Raw genomic sequence first — 26,048 nt, forward strand, 5'->3', positions numbered from 1 at the left:
CATATGAATTATTTTAAACAGTATTCCTTTAGTATTCTTTGGGGTATTCTCTAATCTCTACAGCAATTTAATTTCTAGGAAAAGCAAAAATATTGGTGAGAGAAGATTTTTATCTGCTTAGCAGCCGTTTACAATCAAATACATGCAATAGTTCACTGATCTTTTGATGTTTTAAAGTCTTCTGGGTAACTGGAAACCACAGATTTTCTTCTGCCATTTCTTCTTTTCTTCTTCTTCTTTGATGCTTGACTTTTGCAACTTTGATGTTTGACTTTTGCAACTTTGGGAAACTATATGCACTAATTCCTAGGGCAATCCTAGGAAAACACTATTTATTTCAGGAAAGGGTACCAAAACCAGCAAAAATAGGACAGAAATGTTAAGGAACCAGAGAGCTCAAAGAAGCTAGTAACTTGTCACCTCTTTCTATCCCTTTTGCCCAGTCACAGAATGGAACATACCCAGTTCATAGTTGCATGAATGTTATTATATTTATGTTATCCCAAGATTACAGTATTTTATGTTTTCTTTGCATTTTAATGAATATAAACCGTAGCATATAGTGGCTTTAATTAGACTCTCATTCTTAAGAACAGATTGTTCCCAATTGATGTGATTGAAATTAGCAACAAATAATTCTAACTGCTCAAATTTATTTATTTATTGTATAATGTTTCAGCCAGGAAATTTGCAATAAAAAAATACTACTTTGATAATGTGACTATAGTGGTACTTAAAATCTTTACTTACCTCTATAGTGAAATGTTCTCCTGTTGAGCATGTTCTGAAGTACTTTGATCTAGAATATAAACCAACAGAATCATAGCAGAATTACTGCTATATTTCAAAAGTCATCAGAATAATTTTTCCCTCATTAGAATTTTTTTAATAAAAATGTATAATATTGTATGCTGTATTTTCAAAACTTTGTCATGAGAAGCCGGCACATAGTTACATGCCCTTTTTCACACAACCTCTGAAATACTCTTTTAATAAAAACTTGATCACAGTCTTGGGTATATTTAGCAAAGGCATGAAATTAGAACTTACGATTCCCAAATCAAAAGTTGCTGACATTAGGGTTTGGAAGTACTATGTACCATGCTAAACATATTTTGAATTTACATATCACACACCATGTTTGTTTAGATATGATTTTCTGAATAAATTATGATTTATTACATTAATACAAAACCAATTGGACCTCGTGATGGTGTAACCAATGGGTGAGCCAAACAACCATATACAAGCCTTATTTGGAAACAATATATATCTGAATAATTGAAAAGAATCACCTAGATTTGCTATATTGTAATTTCTGCCAGCATATATTAGCAGAATGGCAAGGTTGAATCTCCTTTCCTATCTTTCCAGAAGAACTAGGAATGGCCAGTCTATTTTGCAGAAAATTAATTTATCCATCTAGTATTCTAAATGCCATGTTATCAAGTGAATAAGTAATGTGGCACTGATCCTGTAAATAAGCGGTTGGCACATGCATTGAACACAGCTGGATTCCAATGTGTGTTCTATACATCACTGTTATTATTTATATATTCTGGATATATTCAATATTTTACTATGGAAGAAATTATTAAAGACAGCACTTGCACTTGCTCAGTGCTACAATCCAAATTAAAATATTTTGATGTGGATGCCTTAAACATATTAGTGAAAGGAGAGACAGTTTTTCTGTGTAACTTGTTCCATTGCCAAATTGTCTCAAATTTGCAAGTCTTATTTCTACCACTCAAGAATCTATCTTCCTGCAATTTATCTATATTTTTCAGTGTTCTGTTACCTGGAACCAAGGAAAATAGGCCTTAATGTTCTATGTGAAATCTTTTGAGATATTTATATGGTATGTAAAAAATATGTTTCAGCTATGAAAAGGGGAAGTATTTTTTATACCCTACTCCTTCCTGGAAAAAACTGACCATCTGGAACATGCAGTGACATGGAGGGTTATTGGTGAATTGAAAAAATCCATTCTTCTTCCAGAGGAACCTCTACTGGGAGCCCTGGTGACGCAGTGGTTAGAATGCAGTATTGCAGGCTAACTCTGACCACAGCTAGGAGTTTGATCCTGATGGGCTCAAGGTTGACTCAGCCTTCCATCCTTCCGAGGTCGATAAAATGAAGACCCAGACTATTTTTAAACAAAGTGCATGATGCCTATTGCTTTCTACAAAATAAAGGAGCATTATAAATTTAGTTATTCTCCAGATAGGATAATAAAAGCAATCCCAAAGCTCTTATTATATTTATTCCCATAAGCATTTAAAGAATAATGTTGTGATTCCTCTTGGGGTGAAATGAAAGTTGACAATGAAGATGCTGAAATTACATATGCTTGAATTTCTAATTACACCTGCAGCACAAAGAAGGCTTCTTTACAACAAACCATTTAAGCCAAAGGCAGTTATAATAAACCACAATTATGTTAAAATAAAATACATGTCATGATATCATACAAACGAGATGTATTATGAAATCCAATGCATTTCCTTGTGGACATCATGGTATACATGTTGTCATTTATTCCCTTGAAGATATCTATGATTAAATATGACTTTTAGATTATCTTGAGAAACTACTTCAAATTTTGCATCTTCAAAATAAACAGCAAGGTGAGATTTGTTATCTGTTGCATTAATCATGAAATAAGTAGAGTTCCAATTTCAAAAGAGACTTGTGAATCTTTTTGGCACTAGAAAAATTAATCTTCAGCTTTGGAAAACAAAAAGATTCTGAGTGCAATAGACAATCAACAAACGGTATATATATATATATATATATATATATATATATATATATATATATATATATATATATATATATACTATAGCCTATAGCCTACCAGATTTGTTGTTTTATATTTCTCACAGCTTCCAGATTCCTAAGGGTACATGTCAGTTTAGATTAATATAAAAATATTGAATAATATTTAGGCATAAATGATCCTATGCTGCTGCAAAATTGATGATGCAATTGTTTAGCCTAATATAAATTTTCAAAATATCTTTACTGCTAAATAATCTATTGATCCTGACTTCATAATGGAAGGTAGTTATTAAACCCATGAATCCAATCACTTGCTCAGTGCTACAATCCAAATTAAAATATTTTGATGTGGATGCCTTAAACATATTAGTGAAAGGAGAGACAGTTTTTCTGTGTAACTTGTTCCATTGCCAAATTGTCTCAAATTTGCAAGTCTTATTTCTACCACTCAAGAATCTATCTTCCTGCAATTTATCTATATTTTTCAGTGTTCTGTTACCTGGAACCAAGGAAAATAGGCCTTAATGTTCTATGTGAAATCTTTTGAGATATTTAAGAAAATTAGTGTTAAAACATCAGGCTAGAACAGTGATGGCGAACCTTTTAGAGACCGAGTGCCCAAACTGCAACCCAAACCCCACTTATTTATTGCCGGGTGCCAGGTGAGCATGGCCCACTGGGTGGGTGTGGCTATGGTGGTCATGGCAGAGTGGGTGGGTGTGGCCAAGGTGGGTGTGCTCATTTCGATGTTGCTCGTGGGGAGGGATGCCTGTGGGGGATGGGCAGGGTTGGGAGAGATCCAGGGGGGTCTCTGGCAGGTGGGGCAATGAGCAGGCTTGTCCTGCAAGGTGAGGCGAGGCAAGGCGAGGTAGGGTGGGGTGGGGGTACCATTGTTGCAGGGCAAGGCGAGGCAGGGACCAGAGCGGCTGCTGCCTGACACTGTCAGCCCCCACAGAGAGGCCAACGAGTGCATGGGGGCCGACAGTGTCCGGCAGCAGCCACAGCCTGCCGGCCCCTCGACTGGCACACTCTGGGGCTACACAGCCTACCGCCAGCAGTTCAGAGAAGCCGCTTCTGAGCTGGACGGCTAGCTGACAGCTGAGGAGGCGATGCAGTGGGTCGTGCCTGGGCAAAGGAGGACAGCATGCGAGTTCAGGAGGGATGGGACGGGGGGAGGGAAACCAGCCGTGCTGGGATGCATCTGGCCACATGGGACCTCGGCGAGTTAGCGGTTGGTTGGTTGAAGAGGGATGGTTGCCATCTCCAGGGCACGCCATGTGTGCCCACAGAGAGGGCTCTGAGTGCCGCCTCTGGCACACGTGCCATAGGTTCGCCACCACTGGGCTAGAAAATGGAGATTGATGATTTTGAGCCAGTCACTTTCAGTCACTCCTAGAAAGAAGGCAATGGTAAACCACTTCCCAAAAATTGCCAAGAAAACCACATAGTCTCATCCAGGCAATCACAATGAGTCAAGATTGACTTAAAAGCACTAAAATAATAATAAAAAATCAATATCTCTACTGGCCATAAATATTCCAGTGCTTTTCTCCTTTAATGTATTTCGATGCATTATGGCAGCAGATAAATGTAACCTATATACTATATACAGAGATATAGTAAACTGAAATACTGTTTAGTGAGACTATATAGTATTCAATACAGGTGGAGATTGCCTTCAGGAAGAAGAGCCAGTCGATCCACCCATCTGCCTCCCTATAAAGTAGTGAGGCTACATGGTGCCATTCCAAAAGCAAGCTCCATTTTGGCCACAATTGACTATGGCTGTTCCCAAAATGGCGTCCACTTTCGGGACAGCACCATGTGGCTTCTGTTTAGGAAGGCTGCATAGTAGAACAGCTTCAAGAAGGATTGATATGCCCTCGGTTTCCCTATAGAGTATGGACTGGCTGAGTCCCAAAGCAGATCTACAGAAAATGTAAGTGCACTAAACTGGGCTGAAGGTCTGAGGAGGAGTGTGTGGGACCCAGTAGGGTGGGAATGAAGTATGGGATACCTCACGGGGTGGGAAACACTCTGGGAAGCCATGTGTGAACTTGGGAGGTGCTGAAATGTAGGCTTGGGTGTGTGCTAGGACTGCCAGGGCCTTCCCCAACCTGAATCCATGACCCATGCAGCGACTTAAAGGGAGAGCAGGGATTGCAGTCATTAAGCAAAACAAGACATGAGCATCTTGCTGGATGATCACAACTTATGACCACTAATCACAACTTATGACCACTAAGTCAAGAACTACCAGAACTACTGTACCTATATTAATATAGAGAGGTTCAAAGGGGGAATTAAAATTCCTAGAGCAGGGGTGTCAAACTGCTGGCCCATGGGCCGGATGCATTATGCCAAAACCGTGCCTACCCCATTGCCACCAATGGAAAAAAAGTCACGATATGTTGTGACACGTCACATTGTGAGTTTGACACCCCTGTCCTAGAGGTTAGGTTCATCAATGATTACTAGCTAGATACCTGGTAATTACTCCACACACAGAGGAAGATATAATTAATTCATCAGTTTTCAAAAAATCTTAGATAAAACAATGGAGTTTTCTGTCTGCCCCGTGAATTATGAGGTTATGATTTTGCAAACAAATCTAAAGTGAAAGTAAGTTGGGAGGCTGAAGTCAACCTAAACTGTATGATTAAAAAAAAGTTAATAACAATTGCCAACAGGGCTATATATCCTGAATTATCTTTTTATCCATAGGAGGCCTATGAAAATATGGAAATAAATATAACATACTCATCAAAAGAAAACTATTTATACTTCCCCACTCCTTTTTTCCCAACCAAGGTATCCCCAAATAACACTGCCGCAGGGGCAAATAGGAAATGCTGCCACTCTATTCGTTATTTGTTCGCTATGAATACAATTAAGCACATTACTTAAATTGGCCTGTAAGTACAGCAAATGAGACCAAAATCGTTTATTCACCCTATGCCATCAGACTTTATTAAAAAAAAAAAAAAAAACAACCCCACGTGCAAGTCATGAGAGCCCCAGTACACCACTGGATGACATAATTTTGCTAAGACAACCGTCACTGCCAACTGTTTTACCCAGGGTGAGCTGATGGCCGCCCGTCTCTGGGGGACCTTCGAACCGCAACCTATTGCAGCTCCACCAGACTGAAAGGTCACTTAATTCTACGCCGCAGAGGCCAACCGGATACTTTCGGAAAAGCCCCACAGGCCTGGCTTGAAGGCCAGCGCCTTCAAACACGCCTGCCCGCTGTTAACTAGGATTCAGATTCATTGCCTGTGAATATGGAGGCTTTAGTCAACCCTCCAGGTTAACGAAGTGCGGATCGAGTTTCCAGTTGAATTCCCCTCTTCCAAGACACTGGAGGCAAAGCTCCACACGGGGGGAGGCTCTGCGTTTCAGTCACAGGCCGGCCTGTCCTAAATTCCCCCGGAAAGGCGGAATCGAAGTCAAACCGTCCCACCGCGCTTACCCTCCTCCTCGCTGGAGGCGTCCCGCTTCCCGTCTGGGGAAGACCCAGCAACACCACTGCGCCGCCCAGCTGTTGCCCATGGCATGCTGAGAGGGCGGCCGGGGGCGCTCGGTCACCCACCGACGTAGCGCCGGAATCGGTTACCACGGTCCCTCGGCGGCCGCGAGCGGAAGAAAGAGATGGCGGGGCAACAGCTGTGACGGCTACAGCTCTAGTGCATGGGCACAGGAGTAGAGGACGCCCGACAATCAGCCGTTACGGCGCGGCCAAAGAAAGCAGCGAGTCCGCTCCTTCCCCATCCTCATTGCCCCCTCACGTTGTGACGGCGAGCTCGGCAGTCGCGTGCAGCCGTCAGCCACGCCCTCGCCTCATTCATCGCCCGGGCCCCGGTTCTGGGACTGAGCTGGCAGAGTAGCGCATGCGTAGACTGATACGTTCTGACTCCTCCCCTGCTTTTAGATAGGAGTGGGATCTCCCGCTGGGAAGAGATTTTTTTTTTTCGGTGGAGGGGGCAGTGGCTGTCGGATATCGGGAATTGGATGAATAAAATGATTATTCTAAATAGTCACAGAGGATGCCGGGATTCCCTTGGCGGAGTCCCAAAACTTCTTCTGGTTCCGAGACGCTGCATTCAATCCATATAGATTGCTGTTAATCTAGAAAGCCTCTTCCGGTTGTGATCATACGGGGAACGGTCAATATATATATTTACAGCTGGGTATATTTTGAGGCAGTTCTGCCCTCTTGCCCTTCCCTTTGTTTTAAAACTTGAAATGCTTTATTGACGATGCAGTTTCACCTTGGCTGCTGCTGTTTCGGTGGTTTAGCTTTGTCGTCTTCCCTGCTTTCTTCCCATTCCTACTTCATTTGACATGAAGCAAGTAACAAAAGATTGACAAGTAATTATTAGATTCAAAAGACTTTAGTGGCTCAGCTTTCTCCCTCCTTTGAAACTAAATTGAAACAATGTTGTTAAAGTATGGTGCTGCCCACAATGTAGTACATTGAGGCTAAGAGAGAGTAATACTGTAGAATGGCAGAAGTTAATGGAAAAGGAGCGATGGATGAAAGTATATTTGTAGAATTCTTAAAGCCCCTTATATGATGTTTACTTCTTTGCTAATAACTTTCTTTAGGCATTCGGCTCTATATTTTAATATTATTAACAGAACAAATTATTTCCAGGTATCTTCACAATATGATCCATCTGGAATCAATTTAGTTGCTTCTTAGTCATTTCATATATTACTAGTTAATGAAACAGTATAATGAAATAATGGTATTCAGAGGCCTAGCTTTTTTTTAAAAAAAATCACAATGTGAGCAATAATTTCCAAGCAATAGATTCTATGTGACAACTATTATCACACTCCATAGAGAAATCTAGCAAGTTTTACAGAGGCAGTATTTCTTCTGGAGACAAATATTGTTTAACAGAGTGTCTCAGCCCATTAATCAAGCCAAGATGAAGTTTAGACTGAAAAAAGGATACTTTACTCATAAATCCCCAGGATTATTAATATTACATGTAACCCCATTTATTTCTTATGGCCCAAAAGTATCCCCTAGACCAGACATATCAAACTCACGATGTCACATGACATCATGCAATGTATCAAAGCTTTTTCACCATTGCTGGCAATGGTGTGGGCGCAGTTTTGTTGTGATGCATCCGGCCCGTGGGCCGGCAATTTGACACCCCTACCCTAGTCCAATTAAATTAACCTCATGATAGGAGGTCTGAAAAAGCCAGAATTATTATTTTTTATTTCCTAGAATGCTCTTTTGAAGTAGTTTATCTAAAACCTTTTATAGAAAGTAGCCAGCATTTTTATAATTCAATTTCAGTAGTTTTAGAAAGGTAGGTTCAGACACTTTGTAATTTTCAATTTTTATTTTTATTTTTGCTTGCTTTCTGCTTTTATACAACTATGCTCTAAAAAGAAAGGAATCAAGAGGAAGAAAAGAACCTATCTAACAATGCTACACAATAAACTCTATAGGAATTCTGAATCTCAAAAATTCTTGAATTCTATTAAGCAGGCAATATTAAATTAATTTTATTTGTAATTTGGTATCAGTGATTCTAGCCTTCCCTTCTTTTTCCTATTTGTCCCTTTTTACATTAAATGCTTTCTGTACTTATATATTAGATTATCAATGCAGTAGTTCAAGACTGAGCGCCATGTGACGGGGTGATCTCTCGTCTTTGTCCAAACTCCTGTCAACCTAGCTGTTCGAAAGCATGCAAATGCGAGTAGATAAATAGGTACCACTTTGGTGGGAAGGTAACAGCACTCCATGAAGTCATGCTGGCCACATGACCATGGAAATGTCTTCAGCCAGCACTGGCTCAATGGTTTTGAAATGGTCCCTGTAGCGTATTATTCCAGAACCTTGTCTTCTGCTGAGTGGAACTACGCTCAGATTGACAGGGAGGTGCTGGCCATTATGATTGACATTAAGAAGTTTCATGATTTCATATACTTCACGGTCTACACTGACCACAAGCCACTGCTGGGGTTGTTCACCATTACCAAACAGAACCCACATATTCTTTCTCCTCATATGTTGCGTTGGTCCATTTTCCTGTCAGCATATGACTACTCTTTAATTCACAAGCCTGGAAAGGAAATGGTCATGCTGATGCTCTGAGTAGATTACCCCTTCCAACAGTGGAGCCTGATCCTGCTCCAGCCATTAATATTCTGTCCATTCAAGAGCTGCCTCTCCCCTCAGTATAAGGGATGTGGCTGCAGAAACTGCCACTGATCACACATTCACACGCGTTCTGTCATGGTATTGTCAGGATGGCCTGACAGATGCCCTGATACTGAGTTTCAGAGTTTCTGGCAAAGAAGACATGAGTTGTCCACTTTCAAGGGTTGTCTGCTATGGGGAAGTAGGTTAGTAATCCCTACCTCACTGAGGACTAGAGTGCTATATTCTTTACATGAGGGACACCCTGGCATAGTCAGGATGAAGGCGCTTGTACGCAGCCATTTGTGGTGGCCTGGCCTCGATAAAGCCATTGAGGCTCAAGTGCATGGGTGCCATGTGTGCCAACAGTCCCGGCCTAACATGCCTCAGGCCTCAGTTCATAGATGGGAGGAAACTCACACCCCATGGTCCAGGATACATATAGATTATGCTGGGCCCTTTCAGGGGCAATTCTTCTTGGTTGTTGTTGATAGCCATTCTAAGTGGCTAGAGGTTGTTCCTGTGTCCTCCACTACTGCTGCCAAGACTATCCAGGTGCTGAGAAGTATTTTTGCAACTCATGGCCTTCCAGATGTTCTAGTTTCAGACAACAGTCCTCAATTTACCTCTTCTGAGTTCCAGGTTTTCCTCCAGGCCAACATGATCCGCCTTGCAACTTCTGCTCCTTTCCACCCATCCACCAACGGAATGGCTGAACGTATGGTGCGCACCACCAAGGATGCCCTTAAGAGACTGACTTACGGTGACTGGCAGCACAGGTTAGCAGACTTTCTTCTTGCACATCGCACCACACTCTCCACAGCCACCAGGAAGAGCCCTGCTGAACTTTATTGGGGTCACCGGCTTATTACTAAGCTGGACAGGCTGCATCCAGATAGGGGGGCGTCTCAGGTGTTGCATCCGTGGGCACCGAGGAGTCTGCAAGTGGGTGCTCCGGTCTGGACTCAGAACTACGGGCCTGGTCATCTCTGGGTACCAGCTGTGGTCTGCAAGGTCTCGGGGCCCTTGTCCTATTAAGTGTCCCTGGAAGATGGCCACGTTCTTCGGTGGCACATAGATCAGCTGCGTACGAGGCTGGAGTCTCACCCTTCCGCTCCTGGCTCTGCTCTGTGGGGGGGGGGAGGAAGGTTATAGAATACATTCTGAGGATGAATGTCAGCAGCCAGTGTCGGCAGCTGAAGAGTTCGTTGATCCTCCATCCCGAGATTCCGCAAGTGCTCCAAACAAGAATTCATGGGGCAGAGAACTACCCTACACACTAAGACACACTCCAGCCAGGGAGTCACCCCGGGGGCATCCACATATTTCATATAGAAACAGTAACACTCCAGACAGGGAGGATAACCGGGGGTATCCACAGAACACGCAAGAACTGGCAACCCAGCTAGGAAGCAAGTTCAATTGTGCAACTGCTTCCAAAAGGAGGTCCTATGTAAGGGGGGCAAGCAGAGAGGCCTCTTCTGACTCTGGCACCTCAGGCATGACCTTGGGGTCTGCCGAATACTGGGGCCCCTTACACACACCTGTTTCACAGGGCACGTCCGAAAACGGTCGCTGGCTCGAGGACATATCCAGAGTAGTTCAGCCAACTCAGAAGGGTGGGAGAGTGCAGCTGCTCTCACAGAGCCTGGGGGAAACTCTGGCATTTCTGCTGGTATGCCCTACCAGGGGTCACCTGCAAAACCTGTACATAAAAGTCCTGGTCTATCGAGCCCATCAGACAGGCCGGTAGGCCAGGCGCCCTTAAGGTCAAGTCCTGGTCTGTCCTGTCGAGCAGGGGAGCTGTCAGGCCAGGCACCCTCCCTCATCCTGAGAAGGTCCCAAAGGGTTAAGGCCCCTCCTAAACACCTAAATGAGTATGTAAGGTTCTTGTCAGCATAAGAACAGTACAAGTATATGGTGAGGAGTTGGAACCTATGTGGGTAGCAATAGAACCCACAAAGCACACATTAGAGAGTGGCAAACAAGTTGTAGTGGAATGACGTGTCTGTAGGATGGAAAAAAAATATTTTTTAAAAATAAATTATTTTATATTCTTGTATGGATCGTAAGAACAAGTACCGTGTGTGTTCTAGCTAAGGGGGGAGGGGAGCCTGCATTTGTTCTAGCAAATGTAGGCTCGGGACATTGCAAGGTTCCCGGGCAATTGCAAAAGCTGCCCGGGACCAGACTGAGTAGCACTGGCTGAGCGCGCATGCGCAAGGCGCGAAAAGTGCCTAGTGATGTTGCCATCTTGTCCAGGGAATTGGGACGTATAAAAGGAGGCCTGCGTTCCTTTGGTCGTTGTTGTTGGAGTTTGAAATAAGCACAATAAAGAGCTGTTCCAGAAACATGTGTATTCTTCATTCGCCATTCCTCCCAGGACTTAACAGTTGCCATCAAATAAAACCTAGGAGATGGTATCAGCTGATTGGCCAGTTTAGATGGGGATAAGGTGCCTCCTCCCTTATGGTTCCTGGTGCTGTCTCATAGGCAATTCAGTAGTAAGAAAAGTAAGACCAGAATCAAGTACTGCTGTGGTAATAGGTAGCAAATTTTGTGCTGGCATAGTTTTATGCATAAGGCTAGTCCTGAAGGGTCTAGGACAGACATGCCAAACTCGCGATGTCACGTGACGTCGTGCAACATATTGGAGCTTTTTCGCTATTGCCGGCAATGGGGTGGGTGCGGCTCTGGTATGATGAAACCGGCCCGCGAGCCGGCAGTTTGACACCCCTGGTCTAGGATAACTCGCTGTGGGGCAACTCACTATGGGACAATTCAATGCTGTATTCATCATTTCAATCAATTATTATTGGTGACCACGTTTTTATCAAAATTATTGTAACGTGTATTTCTGAATTGACTTTGTTTTATTATTATTGGCCATGGTTCCATTGACATTAACTTTTGTATTTGTTGAATTGTCCTGTGAGAAGTTGGCCTGTGGCGAATTGGCCACAGCGAGTTGTCCCATTCCATGTAAAAGTATTATGATCTGATTGATGGTTGTAGTGTTCTTGCACATATTCCTGAAGATTTAAAAATAATAAAGAAAAGCAGTAAAAATGCTAACACTCCTTCAAAAGAATATTGTACTAAACCCCATGTTAAAAAAAATGAGAATAGCCATAAGCCTTTTAAAAGAACCTGGATAAGACATAATAAACATTATGGAGAGCATTGCTCTGGCATTATGCAGCAGATGCCTGTGGAAGTGAGGCATCCTTTCTTTTCTGGAACCTGAGCAAAATTGGCCATGGAGGATTGGGTCCAGAAATTACCGGGAAAGGAGCTTTTTCCCAGCAGTCTGAAGTGATCATGGGGAGACTTTCCAATCTCTGGCCACCTTAACAACCAAATGATTACTGAATCATGTGAGCTCTTATCCATGCCACAAATTGGGGGGGGGGGGGGGGAGAGCAAAGCATTAAAACTGAGCAGCTGACTTTAAAAATGTCTCTGATGTGGACTGGGGATGAGATGAAGGCAAGTTCATGTGGACTTGGCAGAAAATAGCAGATGCCAGGACATTTTCATGCTATGGTTAGGGCAGCTGTGGAAGTGCCCTTAATATGTTATATAAGTGCTCCTGTGGCTTGAGTTCACAGGCATTATGCTCTGATTTTATTAATAGTGCTTGTTGAATAAACCACAGTTAACTGCACAAGTGAATGTTTCATTGCAGCACAGAATGTTTTTTTCTTCTTCTAAAGGGGGCAGTCAAAGCTTTGAATATGAGATAACTTTTTACTTCAGCAAATCTAATGTCCCCTTAATAGCATTGAGTCTTTATAATGACCTTTCTTGCACACTAAGAGGTTATGTAAAGCCTTAGGAGTGGTGGAAAATTCTTTGTGATTAGCTATTCATCTTTTGTAATGGTTTTTATTCACAATGGAGGTGGCAGCCTCATAGGAGAAGAGTTGAATTTTGCAATGTATTTGTACATCTCAACAACTGGATCTATTGAGGAAATCTGGAATGCTTCCTTAGGGTGAATACTTTAAAATGATACATGTTAAATCATGCTTGGGGCCTTTCCCCAGATACATACAATCATAATATAAACATGGCCTAGCAACATTTTTTTCTGCAATATTGTTATTTCTAGCACTTGTTTTCCCATGTTCCATGCATGAGAAAAATTCTCATTTTGTTTTTCTGCAAATCATAAACGGCCCCTGGGTGGCACCAAAACAATACAGAGGAAGTTTACTGTCTGTCCAATAAGGCAGTAGTAACAGAAACGGAGAACAAAACAACAACAGAACATAGAAAAGAAAAGAAACAAGCAATCCCTTCTAAGAAGATGTGAAGAGCCCTATTGGTTTAACCATTGGCCCATCAAATCCACTTTTCTATATTGTATTCCACAGTAGGCAATCAGATGCATCAAGATGTTTACAAATTTGGACATGAGGATGATCACCTTTTCCATCAATGCATCTTAGCAATGAGCATTGAAGGTATGATCTTTGGGATTTTAGAGCAGTGGTTCTCAACCTGTGGGTCGTGACCCCATTTGGGGTCGAACGACCATTTCACGGGGTCGCCAAACAACGCAGTCCGCCATTTTTTTCCTCTTTTCTTTGGCCACGCCCCTGGCACCCGGTGATGTATAAGTGGTTGGGGGTCACCACAACATGGGGAACTGTATTATGGGGTCGCGGCATTAGAAAGGTTGAGAACCACTGTTTTAGAGGTAACAAGCTCCATCAAAATTATGGCTCAGTTATTCCAGTCCTATTTAAAAATAATATAAAATAGTGATTGACATCATATCTGATGGCAGCATCAGTGTAAGTTTGCATTGGGTAAAAAGTAGATACTTGTATTGGACCTTGCCACATTTAGGACAAGCCCTTATTTTAATATTGTGAGATGGAGAGAAAGTTCTCTCATCCATATTTTTCCTTTCATACATGAGTTTATATACATACCACTCTTGTCTTCCCAGTGACTGCCCTTGCTTAATGTTAAAAAGAACCAGACATTATTTCTAGTACAGGGCTTTTCAACGCGACCCATAGCCAAGCGTAGCAGAGGAGGGAACCAGCTAAAGTGGCGCTGCACACACCTGGAGATCAGCTGGAGCTACAGAGCTTGGCAGAAGCCCCAGGATCAGCGCATGTGGCAACATGGTAATTGAAGCTTCTGGCACACCCGGGAGAGAAGAGGAGGAGGGCAGAAAGAAGAGAAGCATAAAAGAGGCAGGTTTTGGCAGGAGAGGGAGAGAAAGAGTGAGAAGAGAAGAGGCTTTTCTTACCAAAGCACTGAGGAGAGACAGAGTGAGCGGCCTGTTTTCGGGCAAAGGGTGCGTGAGTGAGTGGCCTGTTTGGTGAGTGGCATGTTTTGGGGGGAAGGGAGCATGAGCGAGCGGCCTGTTTAGTGATCGGTGTGTTTTTTGGGAAAGGGTGCATGAGCGAGTGGCCTGTTTAGCGAGTGGCATGTTTTCGGGGGAAGGGCGTGTGAGCAAGTGGCATATTTAGCAAGTGGCCTGTTTTGGGGGGAAGGGCGAGTGAATGAGCTGGGAAGGAGCCCCAGGATCAGCGTGTGCTTCTGCAGGGCTATGGGGGCTCGTTAGGAGCCCAGGATTGGTGCATACAGCTACAGCTGATCAGCCCTTCTGCTGAGCCCCCAAGAAGCGCCAATCAGTTGGAGCCCAGTGCTGATCCTGGCGCTTCTGCCGAGCCCCAAAGAAGCGCCTATCAGCTGGAGCCAGCACTGATCCTGGCGCTTCCACTGAGCCCCAAAGAAGCGCAGATCAGCTGTCAGGTCTCAGCAGAAGCGCCAGGATCAGGGAAGGAAGGAATGTAGGAACGAAGGAAGGAAGGAACAAAGGAAATGGGAATGAGAAGGAGGGAAAGAAGGAAGGAAGGAAGGAAGGAAGGAAGGAAGGAAGGAACGAAGGAAGGAACGAAGGAACGAAGGAAGGAAAGAAGGAGATGGGAAGGCCAGGTGGGAAGGAAAAAGGAAGGAAGGACCCTCCCCCCATGGTAACCACAATGCTAATGTGGCCCTCAATGAAATTGAGTTTGACACCCCTGATATAAAAGGTTGTTAAGTGAATCTGGTTTCCCCATTGACTTTGCTTGTCAAAAGGATGCAAAAAGGGATCACATGACCTTGCAGCCATCAAAAATATGAATCAGTTGCCAAGCATACGAATGTAAATCACATGACCCTGGGAATGCTGAAACGGTCATAAGTGTGAAAAATGGCCATAAGTCACTTTTTTCAGGGCCGTTGTAACTTTGAACAGTCACTAAGTGAACTGTTGTAGGTTGAGGACTACCTGTACTTCATCATTTTTTTCCCTTTTTTTTTTTTTGGGTCATCAGGTTTTTGACACCTTGCTAGGCAACTGGTGGTACTCAGATATTGCCATATCCTAAAAGTGGTACAATGGGTGAAAAGGTTGAAAAGCTCTGGTCTAGTATATCAGCTACAGTTTTTAACTAGGTTTGAAAGTTAACATAAAAACTCATAGGGCCAATCATACCAACAGTCCTTTTTTATGGGATTATTAAAAATGTTAAATTAGAGATGGGAGTATTGCATATTGAGATCTTGGAAGGAATGGGTAGGATATAAATCAAATAACCTCTCCTTGTTAGGTAAGTATTTTAATTGTAAATTATTTGTTATTCCATGCAATATAAAAATAGGAAACAACTCATGAGTATTTGCAGAAATATTTCTTGCCCTTAAAATAAATTATAGGTTTGTGTACACTGTTAATTATTGGCCGCTTTCTATGTATATCATATAGCATATTCTATTCTCTTAAGTGGCTTATAGATATTTAATATTTTAGAGGTTTTCTTGATTTAGTGAGGCATGCCTACATAAGAGCAAATCCTTCATCCTTTAGTGATTAAATTATAAATTATCTGGTAGAAATGTTCACTTAACAGTTTAAAGATGCAGCATTAGAACTCCTAAAGGAAGTGACTTTCCTGTTTTTGATGGTCATCACAAGAATTGCTGTTTAAATTTAGTATCTAGTGCTTATTTCCTTGTTCATTGCATTCCCTTTCATGTTTTGCCATTTTGTGCTAGTGTTTCAGACTATAAACATGAAAGCAGATTTTGCTGATAGCTACAGTGGGAACATTTTTGGCTGAACAATGTTAAAAAAATAACTTTCAATAAATAAATATTGGGAAGACTTCTTAGTGCCACAACAAATGAAAGTGAGTTGGTGATAGACTTAATTTTTTCAACATTTTATCTTTTATTTACAGAATTCAGATACATAAGATTATGTGCCTGCCTCCCCACATTTAAGGAGAAAAATGTTTCTTAATGACTAGGTTCATAAATCATGTTAAAGCATAAGCCAAGCCTGTCATACGAAACCAGACATTATGGATTATAAATGATGTGTCAGAGCGTGCACAGTCCTATTGTGTGCAACAACCCAGGAGCAGACACAGCAAACAGTGGTTTGTAACAAATGGTAGTTTATGTACAATATCTACAATGCTATACAAGTATCACTAGGATCAATATACATACACGTGCTATGAACAGAATCCAACAAACAGCAAATACAGCAGGAAAAGAAAAAGAGAAAAAGACACACTAGCAGAGTATCCCCTTTTTTACATAGGCTCTTAAAGAGACAACAGCCAAAGACCCTGCTGACTCATTCCCACCATTGCATCAGCTGGTCAGCTCTTAAATCATCACCTTGACACTCCTCCCATTTAAAGCTGAGCAGCTGTTAACCCAAATGCTTTTACATACTCTTGATGCTTGCCTACATTTAAAGGCTTAGTTAACGTATCGGCTATATTGTTGTCAGTGGAACAGTGCTGTAACTTTATCAGTTTATCCTTTACAGCCTCCCTGACGTTACAATATTTTATATCTACATGTTTACTTCTGCTTCTGATATGTTCTCCCGTTGCCATTTTTATACATGCAACATTGTCTTCAAATACTGGTACAACTCCTTGTACATTGATATGTACATCCCTTAGCAATTGAACATACCAGGTTATCTCAGAACATGCCTCGGACAATGCTATGAATTCAGCTTCAGCAGTTGAAAGTGCTACTGAAGGTTGTCTTCTGGATTTCCATCCAATTACAGTGCCGGCAAACAATATCACAAACTCTGAGTTTGATTTTCTGTGCCGCATATCATTTGCCCAGTCACTATCTACATAGCATTGTAATGATAAGTCACCAGATGGCCTTCTCCTCAATCCTAGGTCCATTCTTCCTTTTAAATATCTTAATATTCTTTTAATCCCAATCAGTGTTGTTGTTTGGGTGCTGAAGTGTGCCGACTCAAAATGCTAATCACACTGGTTATATCTGGCCTTGACCACTGAGATAAATACAATAAGCTACCTATAGTTGATTGGTACACTTCTTGGTTACATTCTGTGTTGTTTTCTGTTTCTACATCATTCTGGAAGCTTGGTGTCATAGGAGTTAATATACTGTTACATCAGTGGTGGGATTCAGCCAGTTTGCACCAGTTTGGCAGAACCGGTAGCTAATTTTTTGTTGCCCAGGCCCAGAATGGACTTCCGGAAGCAGCATCCACACAGAGAACCGGTTGTTCACATATCTGAATCCCACCACTGTGTTACATCCTAGCATATCATACTTTTCTAACAGCCATTTTATTTTCTTTGTTTGGCTTAGCACATATCCTTCCTATTGTGGTTTTCTTATCTCTATACCTAGGTAATTCCTTATTTCTCCTAGACTTTTTAATTGGAACTTCTTTTCCAGTTGCTTGGCAAAGAAGTAGACCTGGGAGCAGTTCTTAGCAATAAAACAAAGGTCATCAACAAATGCTAACAGCAAACACTCTGCACCCTTATACTGTGCAGTGTATAAACATGGATCTGCCTTGCTGCTTCTAAATTCTAACCTTCTGAGAGCAGCATCTAAGTACAAACTGATTCCAGTTTCTTGCTGACTGCTTCAACCCATATATGTCTTTATTTAATTTATATACATATCCAGGGTGCTTAGTTTCATAACCTGGAGCTTGTGCCATATATATGTCTTCTTCTAACTCTGCATTTAAATATGCAGTGGTGATATCAAAATGATATATGGTATAACTGCGTGCAGCTGCTAAAGTCAATGCTAGCCTTATATTCTCTTACTGTGGTGCAAACACTTCGTCATAATGAACATTTTTTCTCTGCATGAATCCCTGCGCAACTAATTGTGCCTTGTGCTGCAGTTCATTGTTGTGTAAAACCTTCTTTTTATATACCCATTTACACCCCATGACCCTTTGTCCTTCTGGTAATCTCATGGGGGTAAAAACCTGATGCACATTTATAGACTGTCCATAGCTTCCTTCCATTTGTCCTGTTCTGCCTTAGGCATTGACAACATCTCTTGGTAATTATGAGTTTCTTGGCCTTTTTCTGTCCCTTTCTTCTGGTGCCTTTGGAATATACACCCAGGCATAACTGCCAAATGTCCTTAGGTGAGCCAGTGAAGGTTTCCTTCCATATAACAGGTAATATGGAGTTTCATTTACCCTGTTTATCAAATAGTTGGCTGTTTTCATGGCTTCCCCCCCAGTACAATCTACTCATTCCTGCATCTGCTAGCAGTGAGTCTTTCGTGGTATACAATACACCATTCCTTCTTTCAGCCACTCCATTTTCTGCTGGCGAGTATGGATTCATATGTCTGTACCTTATGCCTAGGTTCCTCAGCCACCTTTGGAAATTGTTAGACATGAATTCTGTCCCCCTGTCTGTTTGCAGCTGGTATACTTTATGGCCATATTTTCACTCTACAAAGTTCACCCATTCCTGAACTGTTGTAATACCTCTGTCTTGCTTTTTAACAGATAGCGAAACCCGTATCTAGTGTAATCATCCACTATGACTAGTGCATACCTAGCTCCTCCTAGAGAGGGCGCCATAGAGCTAATTAAATCAGTGTGCACTAACTTCAAAACTCTGTTCATTTGCCCTGAGCTTTTCTTACTCACAGGATACACCCTGGACTTTGACTCTTTACAAACAGCACAATCTAAGTAAGTATTGCATTTCTTAATGTTTAGTCCCTCAGCTAGGTCTGGCATCTTTTGCAGCACTCTGAAATTTGCATGACCTAACCTCCTGTATAGTAAATGTACACAATTATCATGCTTGGGAGTATTTGTAAGTGTTCATGCACAACCATTCTTTTACTTCCTTAGTACATATAAATTATCCTGCTTAACACCTTGTGCACAAATCCTATCACCTTTCCTGATGATGTATTGTCTTTTAGCAAACAGTATTTCATACCCTTTATTATCCAAACTTGAAATACTTAACAAATTATGATCTACGTCTGGTACATACAATATGTTGTCCAATATTACCCCAATATCAAATACATAAATTTTACCTTCCCCTTTAACAGCAGACCATTGTCCATTAGCCAAACTAACAAATGTTTGCCTTAGCTGTTCTCAAGCTAGAAAATGTTTGTAGTTCATTTACAATATGCTGACTCACCCCACTGTCCAACAACCAAGTGTTTCTAGTGTTCTCAGTCAACATTGCTGTCAAGGAAAATAATGAACCATCCTTTGTCGGCTGCATAGCTCTACGACCTTGTCTCGCTGCTCCTCTATTTCTCCTCTCAGGGCAGCATCTCTGGAGATGCTCTGTAGAACCACACATTATTTATTATTATTATTATTATTATTATTATTATTATTATTATTATTATTATTATTATGGATCATTGCACAGTCAGCCAGATGTTCAGACTGGATTTGGCATTTTGTCTACCTATTGAGTCCTTACCAAGGACCTGGGATAGGCAGATGTGGATGTTTGATGATATTACAGATATTACAGATATCATCATCATCATCATCATCATCATCATCATCATTATTATGAGCACTGCTCTTCCAGATTCTGTCTACCATTTCAGATTTCAGAAAGAGCAAATCATAAGAGTAGGTGGACTTGGCTATGCTCTGATCTTCTGAAAACATGCCTCTCTTTTTGTTCTTGTTTAGTTTGACTTGTACATAAAATTTCATTTTATCTTGCTCCAGAAATGAAAAATATTAATTCTTATATTTTATATGTATTTGATCAGTGTGTATTAGAAGAAGGTGAGCTATTTTTCTGCAAAAGAAATTAAGAATGACTGATACTAAATTCTTAACCAAGAATGCACTAACTAAGGTGTGGTACATAGGCTTTGTTAATATACCTTATTATATTTATTTGACTCAAAAGTTAAAAACTCAGCCTTTTAAGAGTCTGCATTTCAGAATATTTATTCATATGTAAAATAACAATCTTTTATAGAATGCTGATGCCATTTAAATACAGTGCTTCCACTTTTCTGTTCTTTTTGAAATGCTGTTGCCTCAGAAACCATGGCCATATTTTATATCAGAAGCAAGAATAGCAAATAGAATTAATAGCAAAATCATGTAACTTTGAAAGCAATGGAATGCTTAAAGTTATTGGAAGATTTCCTTGTGATATATATAAAGACATCAAATTAATGATGTGTAACTTGTACCAGTTTTTTGACCTCTCTCAGTGCAAACATTCCTTTGAAGCAATGGACTGTAGAGACAATTTGAAATAATTTAATAGAAATATTAGTTAGCAGTCTGAATACTATCAGTCACCTGTCCCAACTTTTATGGTTTAATTAATATCCAGACTGATACTGTGATCCAAGTGATCAGTATTGTAGTATAAAATGTCTATAATATGCCTACAGAATAGCCAAGTTAAAAAAAAAAGGTTAATTGTCTGTTTTTAATTATTGCATTTATTTTATATACTCTTGATTCATTTATCAAACTCAGTTTGGTATATATGCTGTACTGAGATGGCTTATTCTATATTTAATATTTGTTGATACCCTTTATAATAGGTAAATATGCAGAAAGTCCTCATTTATCGATGGTAATTGGGACTGGGAACTCCATGCTTAAGCAACATGGTCACTGTCACATGACCATGATGACTGACAATAGAAGTTCAGACAGTCCCAGTTGCGGTCATTAGATGAATCCTGTCCGGTCACAGCATCCTGCAGTCATATGATTGCCATTTGTGACCTGCTGGCTGGCTTCCTCGTTAACTTTGCTTGTCAGAAGCTGGCAGTGAGGTTACAAATGGCAATCATATGACCATGAAATGCTGCAGTAGCATAATTGTGAACTATTTGCTCAGTTCCTAAATTGCAGTCACCTGATTGTAGAGATGCTGTGATGTCTGCAACTATGAGGACCCATTGTAAGTGCCCCTCATTGAGTGCTTATTGTAACTTTGAATGGTTGCTGAATAAATGTATATTAAACAAGGATTACCTGTAATAATATAATTATATGCAAATAGCATTAATGGCATAAATAATTTAGATAGAATTACCTTGGGTAAGCAAAAAAAAAAAAAAAATCAGTGGGAGGGGAGTGGCTCCTCACTTCCAATCGGCTTCCCCTTTGTGGGAAGCTAGTAATGAGCATCAGAAATCTTCCCTTCTTTTCCCAGCAAGCAGATAAGTAGTTGCTGCTGGGTGGAGGAAGGAGGGAGTGATTGACTTTCCTTGCAAGCTTCCCACATGGAAGAGGGAAGCAAGGGGTGTTGTCTGTCATATCAGTTCCTTCTGGGTTCCCCATCAACTTGTGGGAAGCTGTCAGGAAACATTGAAAATGAGATCTTGTGATTGCGGGTTACCGAGTCAGTAAAATGGCATTGAACAGCAGCAGCACAGTGGAACTGAAGTGGGAAAAAAAAAATCCCCAAACATCATCACCTCAGGAGTAATGGATCCTGGCACTTATAATTTTGCCTCAATTGAAGGCTGCAAAGTATCAAAACAGACAGGAAAGGTTTAGTAGTACATATAGATGTGCTGTATGTACCAGATAAATTATCTAAGATGTATAAAAGAATCTCTAATCAATGTTCAACGTGAAAGATATGAAGGGACATTTTACCATGCCTAGTAGAAGTGGGGGGGGGGGAACCTCCCCCAAAACCAAATAAATCCACCCTCAAACAAAACACAACCTGGATGTAAATTCATATGATGCTGCAAATAATTTTAAAAATTAATATTCTGATGAAATCTGAGCTTTTAAATTGATAGCCAATTAAAAAAAGACTTATGGAAGATTAGTTTTGAATATGGTAACTGCAGGAGGCTCTTATATTCACAAAGATGGAAAAACAATGAAATATCACAATAGAGCAGTAAATTTTAAATATAGAGGGATGGTAAAGTTGACCTGTTTGATCAGGAATTAAACAATAAGTACTTTCACAATACTGAAAAACTTCTATGGGCTTTTGATGAAAAAATGGGAAAATGATTTAGTGTTTTATGGCTTTGCTGATTAAAAAGGGTTGAATATGGAAAGAATGGAAATGTAATCTTGAAGAGAGAGGCTATTAAATGTGTAATTGCTGGAAAGAAGATTGGAAGTTGCTTCTTTATATTTTTCTGCTTAAATTCTTATAATTTATCTTTTCTTTTTTTACCTATTTCTTAATTTTTCATTGCATATTTTTAAAAAATAAAAATATATATAAATATATATTTTGTGTTTTTTCTGTTAAAATCTCTAACAAAAAATATATAAAAATATGCAGGGACAGTAAAAGCATTTTCCAGCTTTATAAAGTTCTTCATCCATCAACTTTATTTTTCTTTCAGTAAATCTCAGGTCATAATGAAACCGATAGAACAAAATTGTCCAGAGATAATGAGCCTAATTCATGGTCCAAGTTTCCACTAGTAGCATTACAACCCTTAAGTACATAATGTTTTTATTTTCCACAGGGACACTCTAATACACTTTACAGGAAAGCTAATGCAAGGAGTTCATAATTACAAGGAGCTGCAGACAGCAGCATTCATTTTTGTTTTAAAATGACAATCAGAAGATAATTGAGTTCTATGTCTAGTGCTGCTCTCAGTCTGCATAATATTGTTAAGCTATACTTTCAAATGAAATGCAGTAAAAACTATTTTAATTTTGTGAATACCTATTTAAACTTTTCCCTTTTCATTTTATGTTACATGCACAATAAATGCTGAAAGAAATAAAGAAAGGGAGTTGTCTCCATAACATGGGGGAACAATACGAAAAACGTGCTCACCACAAAAGTATGAGAGAACTTGCTGTGGCAAAGTTCATGATGGAATTTTGGAATCACCCATCAGTTTTACACATCTTGCTTTAAAATTCATTTATGTTAATTCTTTGTGTACTTTAAAATTAGATTTTTTTTAAAAAAAAAATATGCTGGCCAGTTTACAAGACTGAATTATCTAGGCAATGCAAATGTTAAGGCCAGACTAAACAAAATTAAATCTCCTCCTCCTGCTCCTCCTCTTCCTGCTCCTGCTCCTCCTGCTCCTCGAATCATATTCCACTGAAGATAGCATACACTTTTTGCCTTAGGAGACAAATTAGATTTTATTTCACACTGCTATTTAATTATAAAGAAATACTGTTCTGCAATCATGAATATAATAGTTTTATTCAATAACATTAAATATTACAGTTTGGTAACTTTTGGAGATCTTTGGGGGCAGCATTCAAGTTATGCATCTCAATCCAGAATCAATTCTCAGCAGATTAGCAGAATCAGTTTTCATGCACATTGACCAGAGAAATTAAACTTTATAAACTGTATTTTATTTTTGGTCAGTAGCTTGTCTTAATGCTTATCACTGCCAGAGACTACTTTTCCTAAATCTGTTTTTCTTGTAGAAATATTTGTTAGTTTTGGATATGTTCAAGAGCATATATGAATATATATGAGCTTAAAATGTCATTCCAAAATAGAAAAATAGTTGAGGTGACTGAAATGACTAAAATAACTGGGCTTGGTCGCTCAATAGAGAAACACCGGTGAAGCAGGCACAGCAATGTCTGCATTTTCTGTGTCGCATGAGAAAAGTACAGCTTTCTTCCCCTGTCTTTACCACTTTCTACAGAAGGACCATTGAGAGCATCTTGTCATATTCCATTACAGTCTGGTTTGGAAGCATTACTGCATCAGATAGGAAGGCGGTGCAGAGAGTGGTGAGGATGGCAGAAAAGATTATTGGCAGTTCACTCCCTTCTATCCAGGACATAGCACATAAGTGTTGCTTGAGCAGGATCCGCAGTATTGTCTGGGAACTACACATCCTCTTCACGACCTGTTTTCCTTGTTACTTTCTGGAAGGAGGCTTTGTGGTATCCGAAGCACAACATTCAGATTCATCAAGACGGGGGGAATAAAAACCAAACACCCCCACCCCACCCCGCTGCCAATCCTCAACAGAAATGCTCACAACAATGAAAACCTCGGACAGGAGGAAGAGCGCAGTATTGAGTTCACAAGGTTGATACAGTATCAACCTTGTGAACTCTCAAGCTTCCTCTTTCCACTACATATTCAAGATGGACAGTGATTAATATTTATATGTATTTATATGTAAGAATGTAGGTATATACATATGTATGTATATAGCAGGTTTATATATGTGTTATGTATGTGTACATTTTTGAGAGCAGGCAACAGAATTTCATTTTTAATGTGTGCCAGTATGCTCGCAATAAAAAAGTGACAATAAGATAATTTTAAAAAATTATCTAAAACTGACTAGAATCAAACTATGCTTGTGGAAAGTGACTGCTAAAATGTTTGTGGCCACTATTAATGTATATTATTAGTTTCAAAGCCATAATAATAGCAAAATATTTGCAAATAGAAATAGAATGACTGTGGCAAAAGAAAGCAAAGGTAGTACCAATAGTAATTGGTGTCTTGGGTGCAATCTCAAGGCAACTAGAACAGGGCTTTTCAACCTTTTCACCCATTGTACCACTTTTAGGATATGGTAACATCCGAGTACCACCAGTCGCCTAGCAAGGTGTCAAAAACTTGATGACCATAAAAAATAAATGAAAAAAGTGATAAAGTACAGGTAGTCCTCGACTTACAACAGTTCACTTAGTGACTCTTAGAAGTTACAATGGCACTGAAAAAAGTGCCCACCAAGCCACAGCTGAGCAAGACACCTGCCTGCCTACCCCAGCAGCGCTCTTCCTCCTGTCCGAGGTTTTCATTGTTGTGAGCATTTCTGTTGAGGATTGGCAGCGGGGGTAGGGTGGGGGGTGTTTGGTTTTTATTCCCCCCTGTCTTGAAGGATGTTTGCAGCAGGTTTTGGTCAATTCACATGACCCTGGGACACTGACCATCATAAATATGAATCAGTTGCCAAGCATCTGAATATAAATCTCAAGACCTGGAGATGCTGCAACATTCCAGCTGATCGGCGCTTCTTCTGGGCTCAGCAGAAGCATCAGGATCAGCGCTGAGCTCCAGCTGGAGCTTGGCACTGATTTTAGCACTTCCGCTGCGCCCTGACAGCCCTGCAGCACCAGCCATCTCTCGCTGAGGCTTGTGTGGTGCTGCCACCGGTTCAGCTCATTCCCCTCCCCCGCTACCACTTTTCTAGGATGGTTGCGTACCACCTGCCAGGTGCCAATGTACCACAGGTGGTACCCGTACCACTGGTTGAAAAGCCCTGAACTAGAATACCACTTGAACACCATCAGCCTTGACAAAATCACCATCAGTCAATTGCAAAAGGCAGCTTTACTCAAAACAGCTTAAATACTGCCATGTTAACTTTAACACCATCAAAAATCAACATCTGCCTATCCCAAACCTTGAGAGGAACTCAATAGGTGGATAAAAATGCCAAATCCAGTATGAACATCTGGCTGATTGTGAGACAAACTATACTAAAAGGCTCAGGTGTTGCCTTCTCTTTTCCTCCATTGAAAATCACTAAGTTATATTATTACAAGATAAACTGAAATATGATCAGCTGAATGTTTTACCATTTATAGTTCTTCTTCACTGTAACAAACTGCAGATTCATAGTTTGTCCTTGTTTTTTTCTTATTTGTAGCCTTAAATTGGCTTAAACCGCTACTCCCATATTGATTTTGGGATTTTTCTTCAACTAACAAGTATGTTATCTGTCCCATTTCTTTTTTATCAATATATATATTTCAAAATTATACATTTTGGAATTTAAATTAAATATTTATATT

At 40.5% G+C, this 26,048-nt stretch overlaps 1 protein-coding gene across 2 annotated transcripts in view; it reads right to left on the reverse strand.

The window, feature by feature from the left end:
- Positions 1-6,663, reverse strand: part of AP1AR (adaptor related protein complex 1 associated regulatory protein) — a 26,160-nt gene extending 19,497 nt beyond the window's left edge. The window contains exons 1-2 of one of the 2 annotated variants that reach the window (XM_039338330.1): positions 6,257-6,663; positions 751-799 (exon numbers count right to left, since the gene is read on the reverse strand). In XM_039338330.1, coding sequence (XP_039194264.1) covers positions 751-799; positions 6,257-6,336 — 129 coding nt within the window. In that variant the 5' untranslated portion in view covers positions 6,337-6,663. The remainder of the gene's footprint in view (positions 1-750; positions 800-6,256) is intronic. The other variant, XM_039338329.1, reaches the window with a different exon arrangement.
- Positions 6,664-26,048: the final 19,385 nt, after the last annotated feature.

The sequence above is a fragment of the Crotalus tigris genome, unplaced genomic scaffold (assembly GCF_016545835.1).
Source record: "Crotalus tigris isolate CLP2741 ecotype Arizona unplaced genomic scaffold, ASM1654583v1 scf7180000017695.2238764, whole genome shotgun sequence".
Lineage (NCBI taxonomy): Eukaryota > Metazoa > Chordata > Lepidosauria > Squamata > Viperidae > Crotalus > Crotalus tigris.